Source organism: Python bivittatus, unplaced genomic scaffold (genome assembly GCF_059951505.1).
Source record: "Python bivittatus isolate LINGU-HERP-01145 unplaced genomic scaffold, Pbiv_v1 ctg000020_np1212, whole genome shotgun sequence".
NCBI classification, from domain to species: Eukaryota; Metazoa; Chordata; class Lepidosauria; order Squamata; family Pythonidae; genus Python; species Python bivittatus.
The window spans coordinates 42,210,854-42,235,158 of record NW_028277030.1 but is presented as its reverse complement, the minus strand read 5'-3'; the positions used below and the strand labels follow the sequence as shown (position 1 = coordinate 42,235,158).

General features: G+C 36.7%; 1 protein-coding gene across 1 annotated transcript in view; it reads left to right on the top strand.

The window, feature by feature from the left end:
* Positions 1 to 9,738: 9,738 nt before the first annotated feature.
* The window catches only part of COL9A1 (collagen type IX alpha 1 chain), an 82,826-nt gene continuing 68,259 nt past the window's right edge, over positions 9,739 to 24,305 (top strand). The window contains exons 1-3 of the mRNA XM_025171103.1: positions 9,739 to 9,856; positions 10,212 to 10,344; positions 16,559 to 16,955. Coding sequence (XP_025026871.1) covers positions 9,739 to 9,856; positions 10,212 to 10,344; positions 16,559 to 16,955 — 648 coding nt within the window. The remainder of the gene's footprint in view (positions 9,857 to 10,211; positions 10,345 to 16,558; positions 16,956 to 24,305) is intronic.

Below are 24,305 nucleotides of genomic sequence, written 5' to 3'. Positions count from 1 at the left end.
TTTTGTTTTCCTTTTTTTAAAATAATAATTTTATTAAAGATTACAAATAAGATAAAAACTAATACAAACTAAAAAATAAGAGTAAAAAGAAGAAATAGAAAGTGCAGGAAAGAAAAAAATAGAAAGAAAAATAGGAAAGAAATAAAAAATAAGAATATAGTAAAGAAAAAGAAAGGAAATCTATAAAGAAATGACTTCCCCCTTCATCACAACAAGTATAAACAATTTTAGTAATTATCACCTTCTCTTAAAATACAACAAATATATTCATTTCATCCCATGTCTCATCTCTTATCTATAAACAAGTCCTTAAAGCCTTGTCATTCAGTCCTGATCAGCAAAAATCCATTAAGGATTACAAGAGATAACAACATATCTATTTTAACCTTGATCAAACAAACTAACTATATATTCCTTACTTTTATTTTTAACAATCTTGATCTTTAATCCCTTCAAATAATGTCCTAGAACTTGATTTCTTTTCATTTTTTCTTTGTCACAAAATCCTCCAAAACTAACAGGTCTCTTTTGTAAATTCAGTATGGGAAAATTATCCAAGTCACTCTTCTGGTTTGCTATTTGTATATCCCTTTTAATTATTAAGACATCAGCCAGTTTCATTCTCCAACACCAAAGTTCAAAAGTGTCAATGGCAAAAATTGACAGGTTGTTCTCCTGCTTCATTTCAGTTTCTTAAACCATAGAATCCAATTACATTTTCCTTCTTAATGTTTCCAACTTTGGCATTCCAGTCTCCAATCACAAGTAGCACATCTTGCTTGCATGTTCTGTCAATTTCAAATAGAACCTGATCATAAAACTCATCAACTTCCTCTTCTTCTGCATCAGTACTTGGAGCACAAACTTGATGATCATCATATTAAAGGGTTATCCCTTGATTCCTAGCCTCTCAACTCACAAGTTGATCAAAAACCTCAATTCCTGCAGTCTGCTCATGAGGAGCAGCTGTCCAGAGTACATGTGGGCGATCTCACAATCTCTTCTTCCTCTGGAGAGATTTTGCCAGCCAGAATTGACTGTCTGGCTGCTGATCTCGGCCACGGTGCTGTCCTTGCTCCTTTGGGATCATCTTGTTCGCCATAATCCTCACCGGAAGTCCCTGGATTTTCTTTTCCTGTATGGCTTTAATCTAGCCATGCCATAAACATCATTAGTACTCCAAAAGATCCTTAGCTCTTCCTTAGTAGCATATTTAGTGCCATCTGACCTGAGAGGCCCAACCTCCAGCACTATATCATCGATCATTTTATATTTTATACCCAAGTGGTTTTCTTGGTGAAAATACAGGAGTGGTTTACCATTGCCTTTTCCTGTGCAGTATGAATTGATGCCGTTGCCATTGTTACTAAAGTAATCATCTGCCTCCAGCATCTTCCTGCATCACTGCTGCCCAATGTAGGTGCCTGCTTGCTTTAGTTGGGAAGCTGGGATGACCTTCAATACCATGGGTGACCTACTGGGAATATGCACTCTTGGCATACACTCCCAACAACTTTCACTCATCCCTCCCTGAAACATCCCCCTGCCACAATGAGGCAGCACAGCAGGCCTTGTTGGTGTGTGTGGTAAAAATATCATCTGCCTCAAAGCTATGTACAGGATCAGTAAATAAACAAATTAAAATTAGGCTGAGGAAGGCATAATGACAGCAACAACAACAAATATTGGAAAATTATTCAAACAGTTTAATACCAGAACAAAAGTCCTATGCTAGGAAACACAGATTCCAATATTTTGTTGATATTTTTTTAAAAAATCATACACATATACTGTACATAAAATGTACCAGGGTGGGGTGTGGGGTGGGGAGAGAGATAAAAATATAAGAAGAAACACACTGCATGAGAAGACACCATAGGAGGTAGCATGAATAAGAGAAAATCACAGCAATTCTGAAACAGTGAAATTAGAATTAATTTCAGGATGAATTCTTGTGGAACTAAATAGCTGTGAAATTTTTGTAGTCCTTAACTGGACTTTTTTTTTTGGCAGTCTTGAACTTTAGAAATAAAGAGTAAGTAATGACTGAAGTTTGTATATAACTTATCCTATTCTTAGTATCTTCACTTTGTCTTCACTTGAAAAGTGAACAGGAAAAGTGGGTTAGAGCCAAGGGCCCATTTGCTATGGAAATGTTTGACAGATCCATTTTTAAATTAAAATACATTTTTCCTCAGTTGCCATGCATGGTCTCTAGAAGGACATGATCATGATTTTATGTATTTTTTAGAACTGAAAGATCTGCAAAATCCACAGTGAAAACAGCTGTTTAAAAGGAAGCAATATGAGGGTATATTCTTTGGGCAATGATGGGTGAGTTGTTCATCTTCAGTTGTATCACATCTAAAGCGCACAATGGAGAGATTTCCTGATTTCCCTCCCACATCATCTCTTCTTTCTTCTGAGTTGTTTTAAATAGTGTGGAGAACGTAAGAAGGGATGGGGGAAACCAGATGGCAATCTTAAAAAATCTCTGTTCAGCCCGCAAGCTACTAACTGCTGACACTTACTATAAATAAGGGTAATATAATCTGCTGTGAATAAAAATAGAATTGGCACAAAAAAAGAAATGCTTCCACAGAGTTATATTCATTACTGAAGTTAATAGAAAAAGCCTTGCGGTTGAGGGAGTTTATGGTATTCCCTTCCCAAGAATTTGTTGGGCTGCAGTGAGAGACAATTGGGTAGTAGAGAAGGGTCCTGCTATCAACTGTCTGCCCCTTTCACACCCCCTTTCTGCAACATCAGGCTCTCCTTAATCACCAGCCATACCGCCATGGTGAGCATTTTTATTTATTAATATCTCTCTAATTTATTTACCACTAGAATCAGAAGATTCCTGACACTTTACAACAAAAAAACATACAGCAGAACAAGTAAAAACAGAATCAAACTACAATAAAGGATTTTAAAAAACTGTACATTGAAGGCAACATCAACTTTCAAAGATCCTTCAGAATAACTCCATTTTCATTATCCTTAAAATAAAGCCAGAGCTGGTCTGACCTGTGAGGGAAGCTGTTTCATAGAGTGGAATCTATCACCAACACAATCTCCACACCCATACTAATAACCTTCCTTTTAGGTCAGGAATCTAAGTATTCCCATCTAGGCTGAGCAGGTTGGGTGGGTTGGTTCTGCCTAGAGAAGGTGCTCTGCAGGTACCTAGGAGATAATCTATTTCATTAGACATCACAGGCAATACTCTGAATTGCACCTGAACACCTATTGGTAGCTAGTGCAATGCTTGGCAGTAATAAATGTCACCTGTAAATATGTGGATTGCTTCATTTTGCTTCAATTATTCTTCAAAGATAGTTCCAAGTAGAACACACTGCAGTAGGCCATGCAGGTGGTGATGAGGACATGCATTATCATTGCTAGCTCCTCTTGCTGTAGGTGGTGTTGGAACTAGCACACCTGCTAAAGTTGGGTGAAGGCCGTCCTGGCTATGACCTCCCCTTGCCCATCAAACAGTAGCTGTTTGTCCAGGGGGGACACCCAAGTTGCAGTTCTGCTCCTTTGGGAAGATCCACCCCATTCAGAGTGGCAACCACAGCAGAAAGAGAACTAGTTGACCTCTAGACAAACAACAACTCAGTCTTGCTTGGATACAGTCTTAGTTTATTTTATCTCATTGAGAGCAGCATGGTCTCCAGACATTGAATCAAGGCCTCGATTGCATCTCTGGCTCATCCCAGGGTGGCAATGTGTAACTGAGTACTAATGACAACTCACCCCAAACTGATGGATTATCTCTATCAATGGTTTCATATAGATGTTAAGTAACATGGATGGGTGAATGCATCCCTGTGAAACCCCAAGAAAAAGCACCCAAAGGGACAACCTCTCCTCCCCCAATGCCATTGACTGGAACCATCTGCTTAGGAAGGAGTGGAACCACTGTAAAACAATGGCTCCAATCGCCAATCCTAATAGAAGGATACCATGGTCACTGGTATCAAAGGCTGATGAAAGGTTAAATAGGATCAAGAGTGATCCATTTCTAACATCCAGGTCCTGACAGGTGTCATCCATGAAAGCAACTAATTCTACCAGATAATCTATTCTTCTAGGGTGCTCTGGAGTTGGAGTAACCCCACTTTCTCAAAGTGGACTGGACAGTTATTATCCAATGTAGCTGTGTTCAGAAGGGGGTACACCAGTGCCTCTTTAAAGGCAGCTGAAACAGTGCCTTCTCTCTGAGAGGCATTAACAACCTTCTGGACTCAGCTAACCACACTTCCCCCAGCTACGTGGAGGAGCAAGGATGGAAATAGATCGAGACTACAGGTGGCACAGCTCATAAGGGCACCCTGTCCATTTTATCAGAATCCCAAAGAAAAGTACAAGATACTGTCCCAGTCATCACTTCAGTCTCATGAAGTTGGGACTGCCTGATGCATATTTAGTAACACAATCTTGCACAACTCTTGTGGTATTAATTTTCTCCCATTTTTTTAAATGGGTAAATAGATTGTAGGAATGTAATAGGTGTAATATATCTTGATTTCAGCTAAGTCTTTGACAAAATATACCATGAAATAAAATTAGCAGCTAAATCAAGATTATCAAATTGGATGTCATGACAATGAAGTAGATTCCTAAGTAGATTGAATGTCATAATCAATGGTTCCTCATTAGTTTGGAAAGAGCTATTGAATGGGCTGCCACATAGATCGGTCCTGGCCCCTATACTGTTTAGAATTTATGAATATAAATACATGTTCAACTCATGTAATCACAGGAGGAAGTGTTTCAGATGACTCAGAATTGGGTGGAGTAATTAATATTCCAGAAGATAGAAATAACATTCAAAACAATTTTGATATATTAGAGAAATGGATTTCCAAATGCAAAGTTCTTCACTTACAAAACAAAAGTCATAAGCACCAATATAGGATGGGAGATGCCTAGCTTGGGAATAGTACTTGGGAAAACTTTTGTGGAAAGGTAATTGATTGAAGTTGAATATGAGTCAGCAATGTGACTGGTCTGCAAAAAGACCAGTGCAGTTTTAAGCTGCATCAGCCGTTTCCAAATCACAGCAATTTGTTTGCTTGATTCTGCTTTAGTCAGACCCCCATCTTTAATGTATCCAGCTGTGAATGCCACACTTTAAGAAAGGTTCAGCAAAACTGGAAAGGTTCAGAGAAGGGTAGTGAGGATGATCCAGAAGCTATGAAAAGAGATTGAAGCAGCTGGGGATATTTAGCCTTGAGAAGAGGAGATTGGGGAGGCATATTATAGCACTGCTCAAATTACTGAAAAGATGCCCCATGGAAGAAAGACAAGACATATTCTCATTATTCTAGAGCACAGTACACAGAATAATGGGCTTAAGTTACAAGAAGGTATTGATGCCAACATAATGTTATAAAATATTTAAGAGTCATTCAGCAGTGGAACCCATTACCCAAAGAGGTGGTAGTCTCCATTTTATGGGCTGTGTTCAAGCAGAGGATAGTCAGCTATCTGTCAAAGGTGCTTTCATTTAGATTTCTACATGGACCAGGGGGTTAAATTCAAAGACCATATGGTGCTTTCCAATGTTAGAATTCTTAGAAACCCATCCCTATAAAGCAGATTGAGATCTCCTTGTTATTGCAGAGAAAGTACAGCCAAGAGTAATATTGTGGCTCAAGCCAAACCATTAAGATGGAAACTAGACTTTTAAAAACACCAGCATGTAATTCTAGCCTCTTCAGAGAACTCTAGTTTCATTTTCTCAAGCACTCACATACCATTAATGAAGAAAAAGGAGACATTATGCCAGGTAAATCTACACTCCCTTTTCTCCAATGCGATGCTTGATGTTTTATCTTTCTAGCAGAGCACAAGAGCCAGGACATGCTTGCTCCAATCACATGATATTGTATTCTGGCTGGGTATTAACAGAGGAGTCCTTCTCTGTCATATACCCTGGGGCTTGCAGGGTGAGGCTTTTCTAAATTATTTACTTTCCACTGGTTTATAATATCTCGATGCTTCTATTGAAAGTTTCCTGCTATATTTAAGAGCAGTTTTCAGCAAGAAATGACTTTATTTCTCACCTCTGCCTCCCACTCTCCCAGCCTTCTTCCCAAAAACATTGGGACATTCTTGAATCACTGCAGGAAACAATGTTTCTTCCCACCTTTCCAAATATGCACACACCCCTTTTAACATCTGAAACTGAAAAATCCTGTCATCGCTTCTCCTTCAGAATAAAAATACAATGGTAATAAATTAAATAATGAACGTTGCCACTTCATCGTTTCATTTCAAGGCTGGCCCTGCCAGAAATCCAGTGACAAAGATTCCTATGCTGTTGTCACAGAGGCAATTATCTTACGTAGATTTGAAGGACATGAAAAGGATCATGAAAAGATTTCAAAATCTCTTTTGAGTCAAGGTGGACTCTTGGTGACTTCATGGGCACACCCATGCAATTATCTTGGCAACAGGGTTTGCCATTTCCTTCTTCAGAAAATGTTTCAACTTTCCAGTCTAGTGTATAGGCCTGGGATTCTCCTGGTGGATTTCAACCCAAGTTCTAAACCAGGGTTCTCCAAAGTGGCCAATATTGACCCCCAAGGCTGGATGGGACTCTCCGAGGGCTCGATGTTGTTGTTTGTTGTTATTCATAGTACTATTAGTTAAAGTAGTATTTATTAAATTATTTTCATATAATAAATGTTTGGGGGTCGATGAACAATCTGAAACTTCATGAAGGGCTCAATGAGCTGAAGAGTTTGGGGACCTCTGTTCTAAACAGATCCATTCTGTTTAGCTTTTGAACTTAGATAAGAACAACCAGGTACTGCCACCTACTGAGACCTAAAACAGTTATTTATCTATGTAACCTGAAGTTACATAGATCAAGTTGAAGATGCCATAGGGAAAAATATTCCATTGTACTAGTGCTAATTCCACCTACATTTCAGCTTCCCTGAAAGAGAACCTGGGAATGGAACAACTTTCCATTATAAACAAAGCTCTGGGCACTTCTCTTTACTGTGTCCTTCAGTATACTTGGATAGCCACTGCTCAGTGTACCAGCTTCTCTTCCAAATTATTTTATCTAGTACTCATGAATATTGTACAAAGTAATATTAACCTAACTGCTTTCTTTAGATCATTTCTATCCATCCAAGCGGTATTTAATTCCTCAGCTGTAGAATTCTTGCTTTTTCCAGCTACACAGAAATGTCAGCAGGCCACAGTTTTGTATACTTAAAATATAGTTAACCCAAAGAGAGTTATTAACCAGCTGTGGCAGAAAACTGATCTAGATTATCTGTATTATTATTTGGTGAGATTCATATTTCAGCTATGAATCCTGCATAAATTGCCTGATTCTGTTCAGCAAAATTCCTCCACTGCAGGAGTGGCTGCCTCATTAGAGAGTCAGTGAGAAATGAAAAGTTCCTTTTTTCTCAAGTGTTTAAATTTACCCTGAATAGTAGATGTGCCAAAATATACATACACTTTATTGGGTCAGTTCCAGGCACCAACCCTTCATGTTCTCCTTTTAGTCCCTCCTCTTGTTCTCTTCCCACCACTTGCTAGGTAGTATTGCTAACCCAAAGTTTCTACTCAAATCCACCACCCATCCCTGCTGCTCCTTTCCTCTTTGTCTATCCCAGCCAAAATCCTCTCTCCCTCCCTTCCGCTCTAGAACACGTAAGCTTGCCTAGTGCCCACCTCCACTTTTCATCAGGATTATTAAAACCATCTCAGAGGTGTGACACCCATTCCTCTACAGATGTCCTGCAGGAGGGCAGAGAGACTCTGGGGCACTTTGAACCTTTCTTTAATGGGAACAAAAACCAAAATAATTGTATAGTCTACAACTCAAGATAAGGTGGAAACATGAAGAACAGCTGGTAAGCAATCCAATGTATTTCTAAAAGATAGCACTCTCTAAAAATGGAGAAAGTTCAGTGGAATGCATTCAAAGCAGTCTATGCAAGCTGAACTCTCCGTTGTTGCTTTTCTTTCCTTATGGCAGTTACATATGTGTAAGAAAGGATGTTTGAGAGAATGACGCCAACTCAAACATTCTGTTGTATGGGGAAATAAAATGATATAGACCTGAAATGTTTTAAGAAGGTTTATGTTATGGAATCATTTAAATTACATACAGTATGTGCATGACTCTGAAATAAAAATATAAAATACTATTAGGCAGCCTACTTTCATGTTTAACAGGTCTTTTTTTCCTTGCAGGCAGTATCAATTTCTCTTTTATGTTAGTTGCTTTCTGGAGATTCTGACATCAGCTACTGTTCAAGGGCAAACGAGTAAGAGTCTACTTCATTACACTAACTAAATGTTCGCTAATCAAAATGGTTCTGTAGTATTCAGGTATATGTAAGAGACTAGTTTGATTAGCCACAGGTCTAGGTTATTCTTATTGCACAATGAATGAGAAAGAAAAACAAACAGTAGAATTTGGGGAACATAGAGTTTTTTTGGATGACTGACTTTTCCACCAATCTCTCAGTTGTGACACATTTTTCTGTTTTACTACTACATTAAAAAAAAAAAAAAGAAACATATTAGATTTTTGAAATGAAAGATTTCAGAATAGATATGACAAAATAATATATTGGAACAATTTGGAGAGGATATGAATAGAATTGAGTCAGAATCACTAGATTAACGTAAGGTCTGAAAAATATGAACATTAATATCCTAATAGAAGTTGTTGCGTGCGTGCACACACACATCTCCAAGTACTATCCAAGCAAAAGTGGTCAAACCATTAAGAGTGATCATTGCTTCTCTAGGAGAGCCTTCCTTAGTTTATTACTGCCAGATGTGTTGGTACTACAAATACTCAAATTTCTATCTAACTGATTATGCTAAATCTGAGAAGGTCGCTTTAGAAATATAATGTGATCAACCCTCTTTAAGAAAATTTCTTGGAATAGACAAGACGCTTTTTGTGGGCAGGAAAAAATTCTCCTTTCAAACTGTGTAACTCTTTCTTCCAGCCTCCAGAGGCATTTCCCAACTTGGCTTGAAACAGTGCATAGGTTGAACTCTACAGCTAACTGGAACCAATGTTTAGTTTTCCTTTTTGGTTCTTTAGGGAGGGTTAGGGTGGTATACTAAATAGGCTGTGATTTTTTTTTTCTTTCCACACACACACAGTGGTGCTTTAGAGAGAGTGAAATGGCTGTTTGTTCTTGCAGGAGACCTTCAGTTATGATTCCCACACTTGCCCTTCATGTTACTTAGCATGTTGTATAATCAAACACGGGGAAAGAAAGAGTAAGAACATCTGAAATATCAAAGGAAAAGGGAAGAAAGTTAAAAGCTTGGCTGGTTTTACAAAAGCAGAGTTGGTGCATGTTTATTTTAAATTTAGCATAGATATGAACTTCACTAACTGTCTAGGTAAAAACATTTTAAAGTTATCCAAACCACAAATAACTCTGCACTACAGAACTCTTTCTATTACAAACCTACCTCAGGGAAGACAGATGATCTTCAGAAACAGCAGGAAGAGAGCTGAGATTCTCCACTGCTTTCTACAGTATATATCTATCTCATCTCTAGCATCATTTGACTTTTATGAATATAGCTTGTCTTGGTTTTAGCTGTATAAAGTATAACCTTTTTTGTACTTGAAGTTTTTATACATGATCCTAAATAATTAAGTTGCATTAGTTTTCTGGAGCTCCCTGTAAGGAGATTGCTCTGGGTCATAGACCATCCATCAGCAAAATGGACAGAGATAACTACAGTATGTCTAATCTTATTGCAGGGTTTCCAATAACATTCAGTTCCAACATGAAGACTGACCTCTGTCCATCAACCAGGATTGGCCAGGATGACCTACCAGGCAAGTAAATGCAAGTTACTACATATAACTTCCTTCATATGAGCTATTATGGAACATCTTTTTGAGGACTGTTTATTTTTACTTCTTGTAAGTACATGTGGCTAAAAGAAGCTGTTATATATATAATTTAATTATACCATAATTTATGATTTTCAAGGTGATACACAACATTATTTTTAAAAATCCCAAACTATTAAAAAAGTAACTATTTTGAATTGAATTTTGAACAGCAGCAATGTTGAATTAAACAGAAACAAAAACATGTCAAAAGAAATAATAGGGGAAAAAACCCAGGTCTAACTACATAATTTCATGGTTTAATTTTTTTCTCAAATATTTGTATTCCTTACTTTAGGCTATGACTTAATTTCACAGTTCCAGCTTGACAAAGCTGCTTCCAGAGGAATTATCCAACGCGTAGTGGGTTCCACATCTTTACAAGTTGCTTACAAATTAGGTACCAAAGTAGACTTCAGGATTCCTACTAGGTAACATATTTTTTTGGTGTTTCCTTATTATTTCTATTAAAATTGTCTATTTATTTGGCTGAGCAACTATTTTTTAAAAGAAGTAAATTGTACTCTCATTACTCTCTCCATGTTGAGGAATAATGGCTGCATTTGATATCCTTTTCAGTTCTGTGCAAGTATAGTGCTAAAAAATTTAGGTCTGCTAATTAAGTGGGGAGCCTACAAGCATAAAGAAGGTTCCCCACTATTTTTATATTCCTGATATATACTGGAGATTATGAATAGGAAGAGTACAAGCAAACACTATCCTATAGTTCTATCACCACTATTTTTTTTTTAATTGATATGTCTTCATTTTTACTCATTTACATTTATATTCAGGTCTAAATTCATGTATACACATCAGTATTGCATAGATTGGTAACCGTTTTCCAAGGATGCACTGGAAATATATTATCTGAATGGGGAAACATTCCTTTTGGGAGTTTCAAATTTGCAAGAGGCCTAATGCTATTTTCCTTAGCTTTTATGAAGCATAACTGCATCTGACTTTCCATTGCCAAACTTTTAATTTATTTTGGAATTAAAAATGAAGAACATTAAGCAAGGAATGATATTGGGCGACATTAAATGAGGAAGGCTATATTCAAATAAAACATATTTCTGCTCTACAGAGTAAACCATTTAAACTTTTAAAGTATTTCTCCAACAGCCAGAATACTGTGTTAGCTGTCAAGAGCTCAGGAAATTTGGTTTAGTGAGGCATCACTTCTGAGAGTGCAAATTAAAAGGGGGTGTTCAACCCATGAATGAATTGCAGAAGAGACCTTGGATGAGCCTAGAACATATTTTGTTCAGGTTGCCTAACTTGAATGTGAGTAATACATCGATTCCCAAATCTGGCTAATAAAGCTGTTATACCTCACCACACTACACTATCATTTATTTCTATATGAAGCATGTAATTATTTTTAATATTAGTCTGGGACACAACAGTAGCCAGCTATTATGCAGGAAATGTGTTAGCTTTTCTATAATTTGTCTGGATATGGTTGAAAGGGATCAGTGTATTTTCTGAAAAGGTAGGTCTTGAAGCTATTGCCATCTAGCGGCTGTGGAAGCTCAGTGGTGCTGTTCACCAAAGCTGGTGCTGAAAGATGCTTGGCTACTGGATTCCGTTAACGGGCTTCAGTAGATCGACTTTTGCCTCTCGTTGCATTGTGCTATTTACAACTGACTCATTTGACTCTTGCGGTGGTTTTTCTTCTTCTTGTTGTAATCCTAGGCAGGGATGATTATCCTTTAGTATGGCTGTTGCTGTTGTTTCAAAAACCTCTCAAATTTCCCCTCACCTAGTACTAGAGGAATTGCAAAAGGAAGCTGGAATTATGGGATAATCTGTAAGATTAAGAATGCCACTAACAAAAGTAGGAGTGTAGCAACCTTCTGTCAAACACATCTAAATGTGAAGCTAAACTCTTTACAGGCATGAAGCCTTAACAGCCTTTATTTCAGAATCAGTGGTGTGTTTTCCAGTTTCCAATTTCCTATTTCTTCTCCTATGTTTCCAACAATAGCCTTTATTTTATTGTGGGTTTTTTTTAGATTTTTTTTAATCCTGCCTTTATTATTTTTATAAATATCTCAAGGCAGTGAACATACCTAGTACTCTTTCCTCCTCCTATTTTCCCCACACCAAATAACCCTGTGAAGTGAGTTGGGCTGAGAGAGAGTGACTGGCCCCAAGTTACTCAACTGGCTTTCGTGCCTAAGGCGGGACTAAAACTCACAGTCTTCTGGTTCCTAGCCTGGTGCCTTCACCACTAGATCAAACTAGCTCTATGTGTTTCTTTGTAGCATAATAATATAAGAACTGCATTGTACTGGATTTTGCATTGGGTGAAAAAAATGTTCATCTAAAATTAATTTGGAGGTAGATTTAAGGGAAAAAAGAATCCTGTCACATAGATAGGGGTAATTTCAATTACAATCTTTTGCCAAAATCCTTCATATCAGAAACTGAAGGGGAAAAGAAAAATGGATCTTTATAGCTTTTTACAGGCAACAATCCAGAAGAGATTATTTCCAATTCAGCTTTATTAATTACTGATGCAAACCTTCCTCTATATAGTAACATTGATGGTTATTTCAAACAGTTTTGCACATTTATTCCACTCACAAGCAGTAATACATACAAATAGAAGCTACATTTTAAAATCTGAGTGGATGTGTAGGGTCCCACAATTATTTGGGGTTTTTATTGTATTAGAGCATTTCAAGATATACCCCCCCATCCCCAAACATACCTTTTTAAAATGATTTCTTGGGTGTGAACAGACTGCTATCTTTGTGAGGGAAAAGACTGAAGTATATTTGTGAAGATTAATTAATTTAAGAATGTGTAGCCTTTTTTCTTTATTGCAAATTCTCTCATCTTTCAGGTTTTTGTTATCAGTGGGTGTCTGGTTCCTTCATCATCATTCTCATTAAAAGCTCTATTAGAAACACTGCATTATATCAAAAGCTAAAAGATTAATAATGTAATTCTGTGGCAGTCTTGTAAGGTTGTAAAGCCTTTGAGTAAATCTGAAAAATTGGACTACACAAGGATATAAAGCAGGAATCATTCTAATGGATTGTTTTCAATCTTCCAAAAAGAGGTGGGATGGTTTTTGCTTGGAGCTTAATGGTAAAGGAGTAGCTGAGTCCTATGTTGTGAAATGCAATAAGAGCGGGGCGATGCCACACAAATAATTCAGTATTCAGAGACTTAGTTGTCAGCAGGCTTTTCTTTAAGGGAGAAAAGCAGTGATTGGTGTTTAAAAAAAAATCTATTTTACTTATCAGTGTTTTAAACTTGGTTGCAATTTTCTTCCCCCACAACAATGAATAGCGGTGGAGCATTTTATACTTGAGTGTGCCTCACTGATGTCTTGGCAGTATTACTCGCAATTAGCAATTTATTTTGGCTCAAGGACTCATATATTCTAGTGGTGGAAAAATACTGAAGAATTATGGGTCCAGTTTTTAAAATGATATCATTTTAGTTAAAATATTGAAATAAAGTCCCTCTTATTCCTCTACTTCTGAATAGGTTGCTTTTGCCTTCTAAGCAATATCACTATTCATTTTATTATTATTTCCTTTGCAGCTTTACTAGAAAAGGTGAGCACACATAGAGATAATTTCAAGGAATAACTGGGTAGAATTTAGAGGATGCTAAAAAAAATAGGATTTGAAGGAGGATGTTGTACTGTTCATTAAAGTAGTCTATTCTGTCTTCATGAAAGCCTACAGTTAATTAACATTACTTCATCTGTCTTAGCTTATTTGTTATGAAATATTCTAATAAATAAAATAAATATATATTTACAATTGCTGCATCAGTAGTGAGCTAATAAATGCTAACAGGTACATTCAATATTTGTTGGCATTGGCAAGATTCATTTACAGAATAAATAAATTTTCGGTTATTAGTCAGTGATTCCAATTTGCATATCTCCAAGGAAACCTTGAAAACTAATAAAAAGCAGAAGTTTATCTGTTTTGTTTCAGCAGTTTTTCATTTTTCTCAATAAATAACATAAAGTGAATTTCTTCTGGCTGGTATATTTTCCAGCAACGACTGGGTATAATATAAATTAATCTAGCCTGAATCTATAGCCTGAAAGAGGTGACATAATTTTCCAGTCATCAAACTAAGGGCTTTTTAAACCATTATTTCAGTATGTGAATCCAGGGTTTGGATTCCAGCCATAATACTTGAGGCAAAATGATTGAATGTTAATTTGGTATGCAGATTAACGTTAGATTGGCATGTGGGAGAGCACTGCAAATGCATAAGAGAGAAAAAAGTCCCACTATCAATCTGGTTTGATTCAATTGTCCAAAATTTGAAATGCATATGATCAACTTACCACAATGCTATGCTGAAAGAGTCACATGAAAAGATTCTAATGGACTCACACATGGAGTTGTGATTACTTCTTTGTTTATTCAATTGACTTATTCATGATATGGAAGTGTAGAAGGAGAAAAGTAAGTAGGTATAGCATAGATTAGCAAGCATGTGTTTTTGTGTGCGTAGGTATGTGTAGTGAAAGAAAAGTAACCATAATGTATATTTGGCTATATATGTATATATGTATATTTTTATAACAAGTATAGAAGAGAATATATAAATAGATACAGATTGATATAGAGGCAATAACAAAGGAAGTAGCAGTGTATAAAACATTTCAAATTCACCTGTTGTGAATTCACCTTGTTTCAAGTTCACAACAGCTTGTGAAAGATTTCGAATTTGAAACATTTTGCGTATATGTAGAAGAAACCCCTGGTGCCCTTTGGTATATAAGCTTATATGTCTTTTGCAAGTTGCTCACAATCAGCACTGAAATTAAAGGTTTTAAAGCTTGTTTGAAGTGTCATTTTATCTAGTGGGCCTGTTGATCTCTGTGCTTGGAGTGAAGAGATGATCCAAACATCACTACAATTACTCCCAGCATTTTCAGTCAAACTGTAATACTGGCTCAACTAACTAAAAAAATTAACTAAACCCTAACCTTAACGTAAAAGCTTAGGTCAGTGACTACAGTTGGCTGATTTGAAACTCGGGGAAAACACAGCTATAATCTGAAATACTTTTGTAGTGATTACAGCAAAGAACTCTTACTACTTTGCTTCTGTAGTGTGGTGTAATGGTTAAGGTATTGTACTTGTACCAGGTTTAAATCCACCACAGAAGTTTCACACATGATTTTGGACTAATCACCCTCTTTTAGCCCAATGTACTTCACAGGCTTGTGGTTATCAGGATGAAATGAAATGAAGGGAGATCTCTGTGTTAGTCATCTTGAGATCCTGAAGAAAAGGCCAGGTATAAATCTAACAAATTAATTAATTAATTAATTAATTAAAAATGGCTAGCCAGCCATTTATAGGCAAGGAGCCCATTAATGCAGATTTTGGGACACAGAATGAAGAACTTTTAGACTCTTGCTAGGACTGCTTTATATTGCATTTTGCAAATAAAATTGCTTGCATCTGTGCTGAGTTGGATGCCACATTTTAAATAATACTGAAAAAGTATGCACCTAAGATTCTTTATGTTTGTTGAAGCTGGAAACACAAACAGGTTTTCTTGGAGGCCTAATGTTTACCCACCTATATGCTAAATTCTTATTCATATTTTCTTACAACAGTCTTCCAGAGCAAGGTTGTGTGTCAGAAATAAGAAATGTGTTTTGAAAACAATAAATCTGGATTTCTCAGTTTGTGATGACTTATATACTCATGACTTAGAGCATTCATGAAGACACCACAGGAAAAAAAAAACACATGTATATCAGACCCAAAGGAGAAATGGATTAAAGTTTCTTTATAATAAAACTTGTGAATCATCTCAGATTTTCCACAGTGCCACAAAGCTAATGAGAGTGATCTGAGAGGCAATATGGCATACAGCATATGGGTGGAGGATGAGATTTATTCACTGCTTTCAGCCCAATAATATATCACTGAAGTTAACTCCAAGACTTTACAGCCATTCAAAATGAGTTAATCACATGGTCCTGCAATCACTGGTGGCACCTGACATAACACAAAAATTGTCCTCCTTTCTTAATTAACAAAAAATGTCTTGAGATACTTTTTGAAGCTGGAAGAAAGAACAAAGGCAAGAACATGGAAGAAACCACTTCCCCAAGTGAGAAATTCACCACAGCAAGGTCTACCAATGGAAAACAGGAAGGACAGATGTTCAGGTTGTAGATAGTGTTGGAATGCAGACTTTGACTAAAGCGAATCTGAAGAATCTGGTACAGCCAGGAATGAATAATCTGTTTTAATAGTATAATATTGAATCCAGACTACAGTTTTACAAGGGAAAATAATATAGAAAATGGGATATCTTTATCTCAGTAACCTAATTAGCACTCTTACAGGATGGCTTTGGGTTCATTCACAGCACTGTTGTGTTATTGGTGCAAGGTCATGAACTTCAGACCTAGTTTTAATTTAATTCTGCTGTAGTGGAAACTAATCTTATTGAATCTCTCTCTGACAGTAAAGTGGAACTACTGGTTCAGATTGGGATGAATCTGTTTGTTAATGTTGTCTTGAGATGGTGGCTTCTTGATTTCTTTTTCTTTTTCTCTTTCTCTGAAATGATAACATATCCCAGTGTTAAGTCAAGCTAATAAGCAGCCTGTTTTATTTGCATCCTTTATAGATCCTTGTATCCTCATGGACTACCCGATCTATATTCCATTCTAACTACTTTTCGGATGACTGGGAATACAGTTCAGAAATCCTGGAGCCTGTGGCAAGTTCTAGATTCTTCTGGAAAAGAGCAAGTTGGACTGACGCTTAATGGGCCAGCCAAATCTCTTGAATTCTCATATAAAGGAATTGATGGAAGTCTTCAGAAAGCAACATTTTTGGATTTGCCTTATCTTTTTGATTCCCAGTGGCATAAAGTTATGGTCGGTATAGAAAAAAAGACTGTCACACTTTATATCGACTGTGCTATGATACAAACTCTAGCCATAAAGCCGAGAGGAAAGATCAATGTTGATGGTTTTACCACATTGGGAAAACTGAAAAATAATCCTCAAATTTCAGTTCCGGTAAGCTGTAGACATTTTCCTTTATAACAAAAGTATTTTTCGTTTTTTAAAGAAATTGTATATGGTGATGGAGTATAATATGCTTCAAATGGAGCAGTAAGAAATGGTTCAATAGTTTTGACATTGTAAGGAAAAGAGTATCTCTTAATAAGATTTAAAGACTGAAGCCTCATTATAACCAAGTATCTGGAAATTTGTTTTAAGTGAACCTTTCAAGAACTGTATAGCCACTGAAGGGAAATATTATGAAAATAGGAGATAATTAATAGACCAGACTAAAATGGATGCTGGATCCACTGAAAATTTAAGTCTTAATTCTTGGAAAGTATAACTAAAAGCCACAAAACTTTTGCAAATTAGAAATGAAGACCATCATCTTTGAACTGTATTATAGTTAAGCAGCTTATCAAAATTAATTGTGCTGTCAGTTAAAAGAATGTGGGTTGACTTATGGATGTAGGATTTATTTTCTTGTGTTGAAGAATATCTGAAAAAGTCTGAACAGAAACTGCATCCTCCTGATAATGGAAGTATGATCCTCTTCCTAGAAATATCATAGCTACAAAATCTAGACTATATATACTTTTTTAATGTAAGGATGAAGCATTTTAAAGAATAAAATTAATACTTTATTTTGGAACATATCTTACATTTGGCAAGAGACTGAGAATCTCCAGACATTGCCCAGATTAGGGCAATGGATTTAACTGCAAAAAGATTGCATCAGTGTTAACGTTTATTCATTTTCATAGATGAATTGTGACTGAAGTGACAAATCTAAAGAGTCTGTGAAGAACCTGCCACCTATGTTAGCAGGAAACATGGCATGTAAGGCTTAGATATCTTTGTGCAAACACAATACTTAGCTTTATTTCTAATAATATAATAGAACTTTATTCCAATTATATAAAATGAAGGCATTAGCAAATATATGGACAACCCATTTGGCAGGCTCTGTAAAGGCCTTTCCATTCATTATTCACTTTTATGGCTACCCCATGATACTGATTTTGCAATGAAATCAATCTGTATTAGCTATATTAGTCTTTTAAACTTGGCATACTCAAGTTTCAAACAACATTGATCTACATGTTCATTTTCTGGCAAAACAAATTTTCTTCTTATCCTGTTAAAGGATCACTATCTTCTGCCTTCATGGACTAGCACCAGCATCATCAATATGATACTGTCAGGGGAAAAACCCCATCAAACCTGAGAGACAGACACATGAGAACACAGACCACTTCAAAGTTCTAAAGTATTTATTAAATGTTAATTCAATAAGCAAGTATAGTTCAATACATATACCTTAGTTCAAACAACAAAACGTAACATACTTACTTAAGATCCCATTGCAATGAGGTCCAGCATGGACAAGCGGTCAACCTGGACAGCTTGTGGCTGTGTGGCCCTGAGCCCCTCCCAACAATCCTTTTTATTCTTCAAAACCACACACCGCAATCATGACTCCCAGGATGAGCTACCGTCCTTGGTGCTAATTTCACTGCACTTCCCTGTTCCATCCTTGTGTCACACTCCTTTTATCAGCATTTTACTTTGTCCATTTATTTTCCGACTTCCTGTCCATGACTGAAAACTTTAGTCCACATAGCAATTTTATTTATTGCTCTTTCCCCCCTCACAATACCAACAGAGCTCTTTCTTAGCATCCTGTAATATCTGATTTTATTTGCCTAATTATTTTATAAGAAAGAAAGGGATGGTAGCATGCTACAAGTCAAAGCATTAGACTTACATGTCATCTGTGTTTCCAACAATGCTAATGGCCTCCCATAAACCTTACTGGCACACTCAGGAAATGAAATAGTGGGCAGCTAGAGCCTAGTGTTTTGTTCTGAAGTGACCCAAATGCCCAGAAGGTTCCAGCCTATTCACCCAACTAGCTGGGGATTCCTGGATCTTCTTAACCTATAGCTGGTGAATTCTGTAAGCTTATACGGGCCTAGCTGGATTGTGAACATGGTGTACAGTTTTGAAACATTTATTGATGAATGAAGGGTTATGACATGGATTCCAACTCACTGCTGACCATATCCTACTTTAAAGAATGAAATAAAATGGACTTATATCAGTTTAAGGTTTGAATATGATAGGGATGATCATTGTATTCCAGGAGACAGTTTTATTTCCCTGCCATAAGTATGTGCATACATGTATGTGTGGGGGCATGCATATATGTCTAACTTGGTTACAGGAGTAATTTATTTTATTTATGATAAGCCAGCTACTGGATGGTATGCATAGGACTGTATATATAACCCTGCCACTGGTGTAGGAAACATATGCAACTTGGATTAAATGACCCTAAATTTAATTCTCAAAGAAACCTCTTTTGCGGAAATATAAATAGAAGAAAGTTTAACCATGCCTTGGAATAGAGATCTTTATGGATTTAAAACAATAATGAATGTTCTTGATAGGCTGGAGAGGGATGAATAACTTTTACAGGATAATTACTTGTCCTGCCTTTTGATGCCATGAGATAATAATGATCCATGGACATGGCTACTTCTTAGCCTCCTTGCAGCTGTAATTACACAGAGGAAGACTCTGACTGCCTCTGCATGAAATGGTTAATGGTTTATCCAATTACCCCAATTGAATGAATTTGCCCAACATAACTGGCCAACCACAGTTTAGTCCGCATGTTGTATCAGCCCAGCCAGGAAGGCTGTTTATCTCTGCCTTGCAATTGCCTTCTAGGTGCTACCTTGCCATAAGTGCATTCAAAAAGAAAGTCTGAATAAGGGAGCCTCCCCAGTGCAAGGAGACTTGCCCCATGATGCAGAAATTGGCAAGAGGAGAGTACTAACTCACAGTGAAGAGGAGAGGATTCCACTCTGCATTTTTTTCCATTCATGCATTGACAGGAGGAGAAGGAGGAGAATTGTGGAGTCCTTGGTGCTCTCTGAGCTTGGTTGTTTGATTGCAGATGTTTCATTACCCAACTAGGTAACATCATCAGTGGCCACCAACACTGGCAGGGCAAGCTACTGTGTATAAACAGGGAGCAAATTCCACACTCACTAGCATTGATGATGTTACCTAGTTGGGTAATGAAATGTCTGCAATCAAACAACCAAGCTCAGAGAGCACCAAAGACTCCACAGTTCAACCCTGAGCTTCATATATTCTCTTCTGCTGGAGGAGAATAGGGCTGGTGAGGATCAGAAAGCAGGTAGGAACCTACAATTTTTCTCCAAGTGATTCTAATGATGTAAAAAAAAAAAAGAACCCTTGAAAAGAGCTAGTGTTAGGTTTAGAAAACTAGATTCAAATGCTACTTCAGTTATGGAGTTACCCTGTGGTAGATATGGGCATAACATATATTCTTGGCCTTATTTCTACCCCTTTTTGTAAAAAGCAATTTCCACCTATTTTGTGGGTTGTACTGATGCTAATCTAAAAATGTGAGGCTAATTATCTCTCTTACAGGCAATCAGCAAGTCATTCACTACCAATGGCAATTCATTTTTTTTCCCTTGAAAGAGCAGAAAAAATTATGTAGTGGCAAAATTTCTGAAACTAATCTGAGGTTGCTCCCCACTGAAGAATTATTTAAGGGAGAATATTATATGATTACCTGATTGCATAAAGAGGCCTCTGGTTGTGCTGATCCAACAAAATTGTGAAATAAAGTCCTGTATTTTTGCTAAGTTCAGTTAATAGAGGATTACATAGGCTTTTGATTTTACTGGTCTCAGCTGAATTCTGCTTTAGATGTACTAGGGCTAATTTATATCTGCTACTTTGGTTGAGGCAGAACTTTGCATCAAGGTGAGAAGAAAGATAATTCTTCACTCGATTTACTGAATAGTTCGTTTTATGCAAGTCTTCTGTGACTCAGCTAGGGTGTGAAGGAAAGAGTTGAAAGGGAGACCTCCTTCCAGGGATCTGGAAGCTATTAGAATGTCCTGATCTTTCAGTGTAATGATGCTAAGGAGTATCTCTTATTAAAGACCTCTTTAGCTACTGAATGATCATATAAGCAAGAAAATTACTAAATGGCAGTTCAATCCTGCTTTTAGCATAGTTGGGCACAGTTCTCCTTGCTTCTATAACTAAAGGACCCTTAAGGGTTGGGATTATCCTGTCTAAACATTTTTGTCCCATTCATATTCATGCTGTCTGCTTGAAGATCAAGAAACCAACTCAAGTGTTGGTGTTTTTTGATTAAGCTCATACAGATCCTGACCTTAACAGGATAAACTGGCACACAGGCATTTATGTTGGTTTGAATAATTTGTCTTCGCTTCCTGGTGCTTCTGGCAGCCATCTTGCTAAATTTCCTTCAGCTTTTTTTTTTTTTTTTTGTAAGTCTTTTTGCTGCAGAGCCTTTCTCTTCATTCTTTGTGTTTTAAGACAGCAGGACATCCACCACGGTTAAATAGATTGACAATGGTAAATGTCATGTCTTCCTTACTGCAATATAGTGACTTACCTCATTTGAAAATACTGATTTCTGTCACGGGAGCAGCAACGTCTATTTCTTTTCAGGAAGGAACTGGTGGTCAGATCTTTTCCTCAATGGCAAGAAATGAAGAACTTCGATACTTTTAAGTTCAACTGAATTACCCACTAGATGGCAACATAACCAATTACGTTATGCTCTCCGCATAAGACATTCAAGTGGTGGTAGAGATTCAAAATATTCTGATTATAAGCATTTGGCTCAGTATGGTGAAACAAACAAGTGAAGGTGTGTTTCACTTTAGCTTAGCTATTTAATTGAACACATGTTTGCAGTTAATGTTCCACAGTCTGAACTGATGCAATGTGAGTATAACAAAGTGTAATTTATTTGGCAAATCTTAAACTGGGTAAATTGGTAAACTGGGTAAACTGTGGTGGTCTGGAACATAAAACAAGTTAATCCATAATGTGCTTGGTTTTAGCTTAGTGTGGTCTATGAACTCAATCACCATGGGATGGGAAAAATTTGACTGGGGGGTGGGGGGAGAGCCCTGCAACATGGCTTCTTGATCTTCCAGAGGCTGTCTGGTGATGCTGTAGTATCATTGTGGGGGTGGGTGGGAATTAAGGACAGGAATGAGAGCAGGAGGCCTCTAGGGGAAAATGCTTCCATTCCCATTCTTAAAATGCTTTCCAGACCCCAAAAATGGCACCAAATTTCCAGTCTGTATACAGCCAAAAAGGGTGATTTTCAGCCATTTGGATTCTGGAGGCTCAGGTGTTTATGGATGGAAATGGCCTTCTAACTCATTTTTATTCTTAATTTTGAAAAAAGCAGAAAGGGTGCTATCAAAATGTGGCCATTTTACCATGGAAATTCAGTTCTTGGGATGTTGAGGGGGCACAAGTGGAGTAATGGGTTGCAGGAAGCCCTAGACCACAGTTTGCCCACTCCTGGTTTATGATTTAATATGTTGTGTGAACCCACTGAATTTTGGCTTGCTTTAAAAAGTATGGTTAAACAAATCTGATGTGTAAACTTAGTCACTGTGTGTTTGGAATGCAAAAAATATAAATAAGTATTCTGCACATACCTTTAGTGTTCCTGTAAACTCACCCTTTTCTGCATTGTATAAAACTAAAAGTAGGAGTTACCATGAAAAATGAAACAACTTTAGCAAAATTAATTTTGCCACTTCTACTTCATGAAGATACTGTAATGTGAAATGGCTTTCGTTTGGAAAAAAGTGACATTTAATTCTAAGGAAACACGAAGTATTTATGTAGCCCTTGAGGTTTCCCATTAAAGCACACCACTGACATGGGGAGCTTTCAGACATTATTAAAAAAAAAAAAATACTGAAGGAGCAGCATGCAAAATTGGGAAATTTGCACATTTACATCACTTGATATTTGTATGTTTCCCTCTCCCACCTGCCAAAAATCTGGAGCTCACTGTGGATATGTTTTTCCCCATTTGTTTATTACCCAAATGTATGAATAGATGCAGCAGTATGTTTTTTTAATCAGTTTTCAGAGATGTGGCTAGTCCAAGATAACACCTTCCCTTCCTGCAGTCCCACTTGTTATTCCTGCCATTCATTTCCACCTTTCAACCTTTTAAGAATTGCATGATTAACTCTTACCAAACATTGTTATTAAGCAGGATTGGAAAATGATATCAGATTGTAAAGCTGCTTTACAAAATCTGGTTAAGACCAAATTAAAGAAATTTGGGGAAAATAGAGATTTGTTTTGCTGATAATGATAAAATGGTTGGAATTAGATGAATTACAGTCTTCAAAACTGATCTGTGTTAAATTAGTCATATCACATAATTGTAATTTTACAAATCAGGCATGGGAGGCAAAGGCATACTTGATTGCTTTCCTTTCAGGTATCCTTGAAGATACCTGAAAACAAAGAGGAGAATTTCAAATATATTCAATGATATAAAACACAACTGTTTGGAAGTAGCACTGTGATCTTTATCCATGAATAAAGTCCTTTTGACATCAGGAGCAATGCCAAATAATTTAAAATCTGGTTATTTGTAGGTAATGTGCAATGAGAATGTATGATGGAATGTAATAGAGTTTATTTCCTGAGTATCTAGAAATTCCAGAATCTGGGGGAAAATGAAAGCAAAATCACTGACAATTACTGTCAGAAAGATAAGAAAAGAAAGAATAAAATTTTAAATGTTTCAGAGAAAAGCAAAGTCATAAATGTATTTTTTTTATTGTGTTAAAGATGTTCGGATGTACAAGCCTCTTTGATTAACATGAATAATGTGATAATACAAATATCAATACTATTTAGAGAACAAGGTAAAATATGATCATCATTTAGTAATTCAAAGATGCAAGTTCTAGGCTGGATATGAGGTTGCTTGTGGGCATGTTTGATGATAGCATATGTCATGTCTTGCAGATTAAGAAGGGATGTTACGAAGTTTGAATGTTACATGCTGAGTAAATTTGGAGGTATAGATAAACATTTGTAAATTTTATAGGGAGAAAAATGTAAGTTCTTAATGCAACTTAAAAGGTCAGTACAGGTAGTTCCCAGTTTAAGAATGAGTTCCATTCTCAAGGTCTGTCCTTAAGTTGAATTTATATGTAAGCTGGAACAGTATTATTGTATAATAATGTATAAGTAGTATTGTGTCATTAACTCAAACCGTTGTGTATTTAACTCAAATCACTGTGTATTTAACTTGATTTTTGCTACAATAGGCTCCGTTCTTAACTATGGGTCATCCATAAACCAGGTGTTCTTAACCCGGGAACTCTCTGTACCCTGCAAAAAGGCATTCTGTGATAGAATGTCTAGCACAGTGTTTCTCAATGTCAGCAACTTTCCCCATGCTGTCTGGGGAATTCTGGGATTGAAGTCCATCTTAAAGTTGCTGAG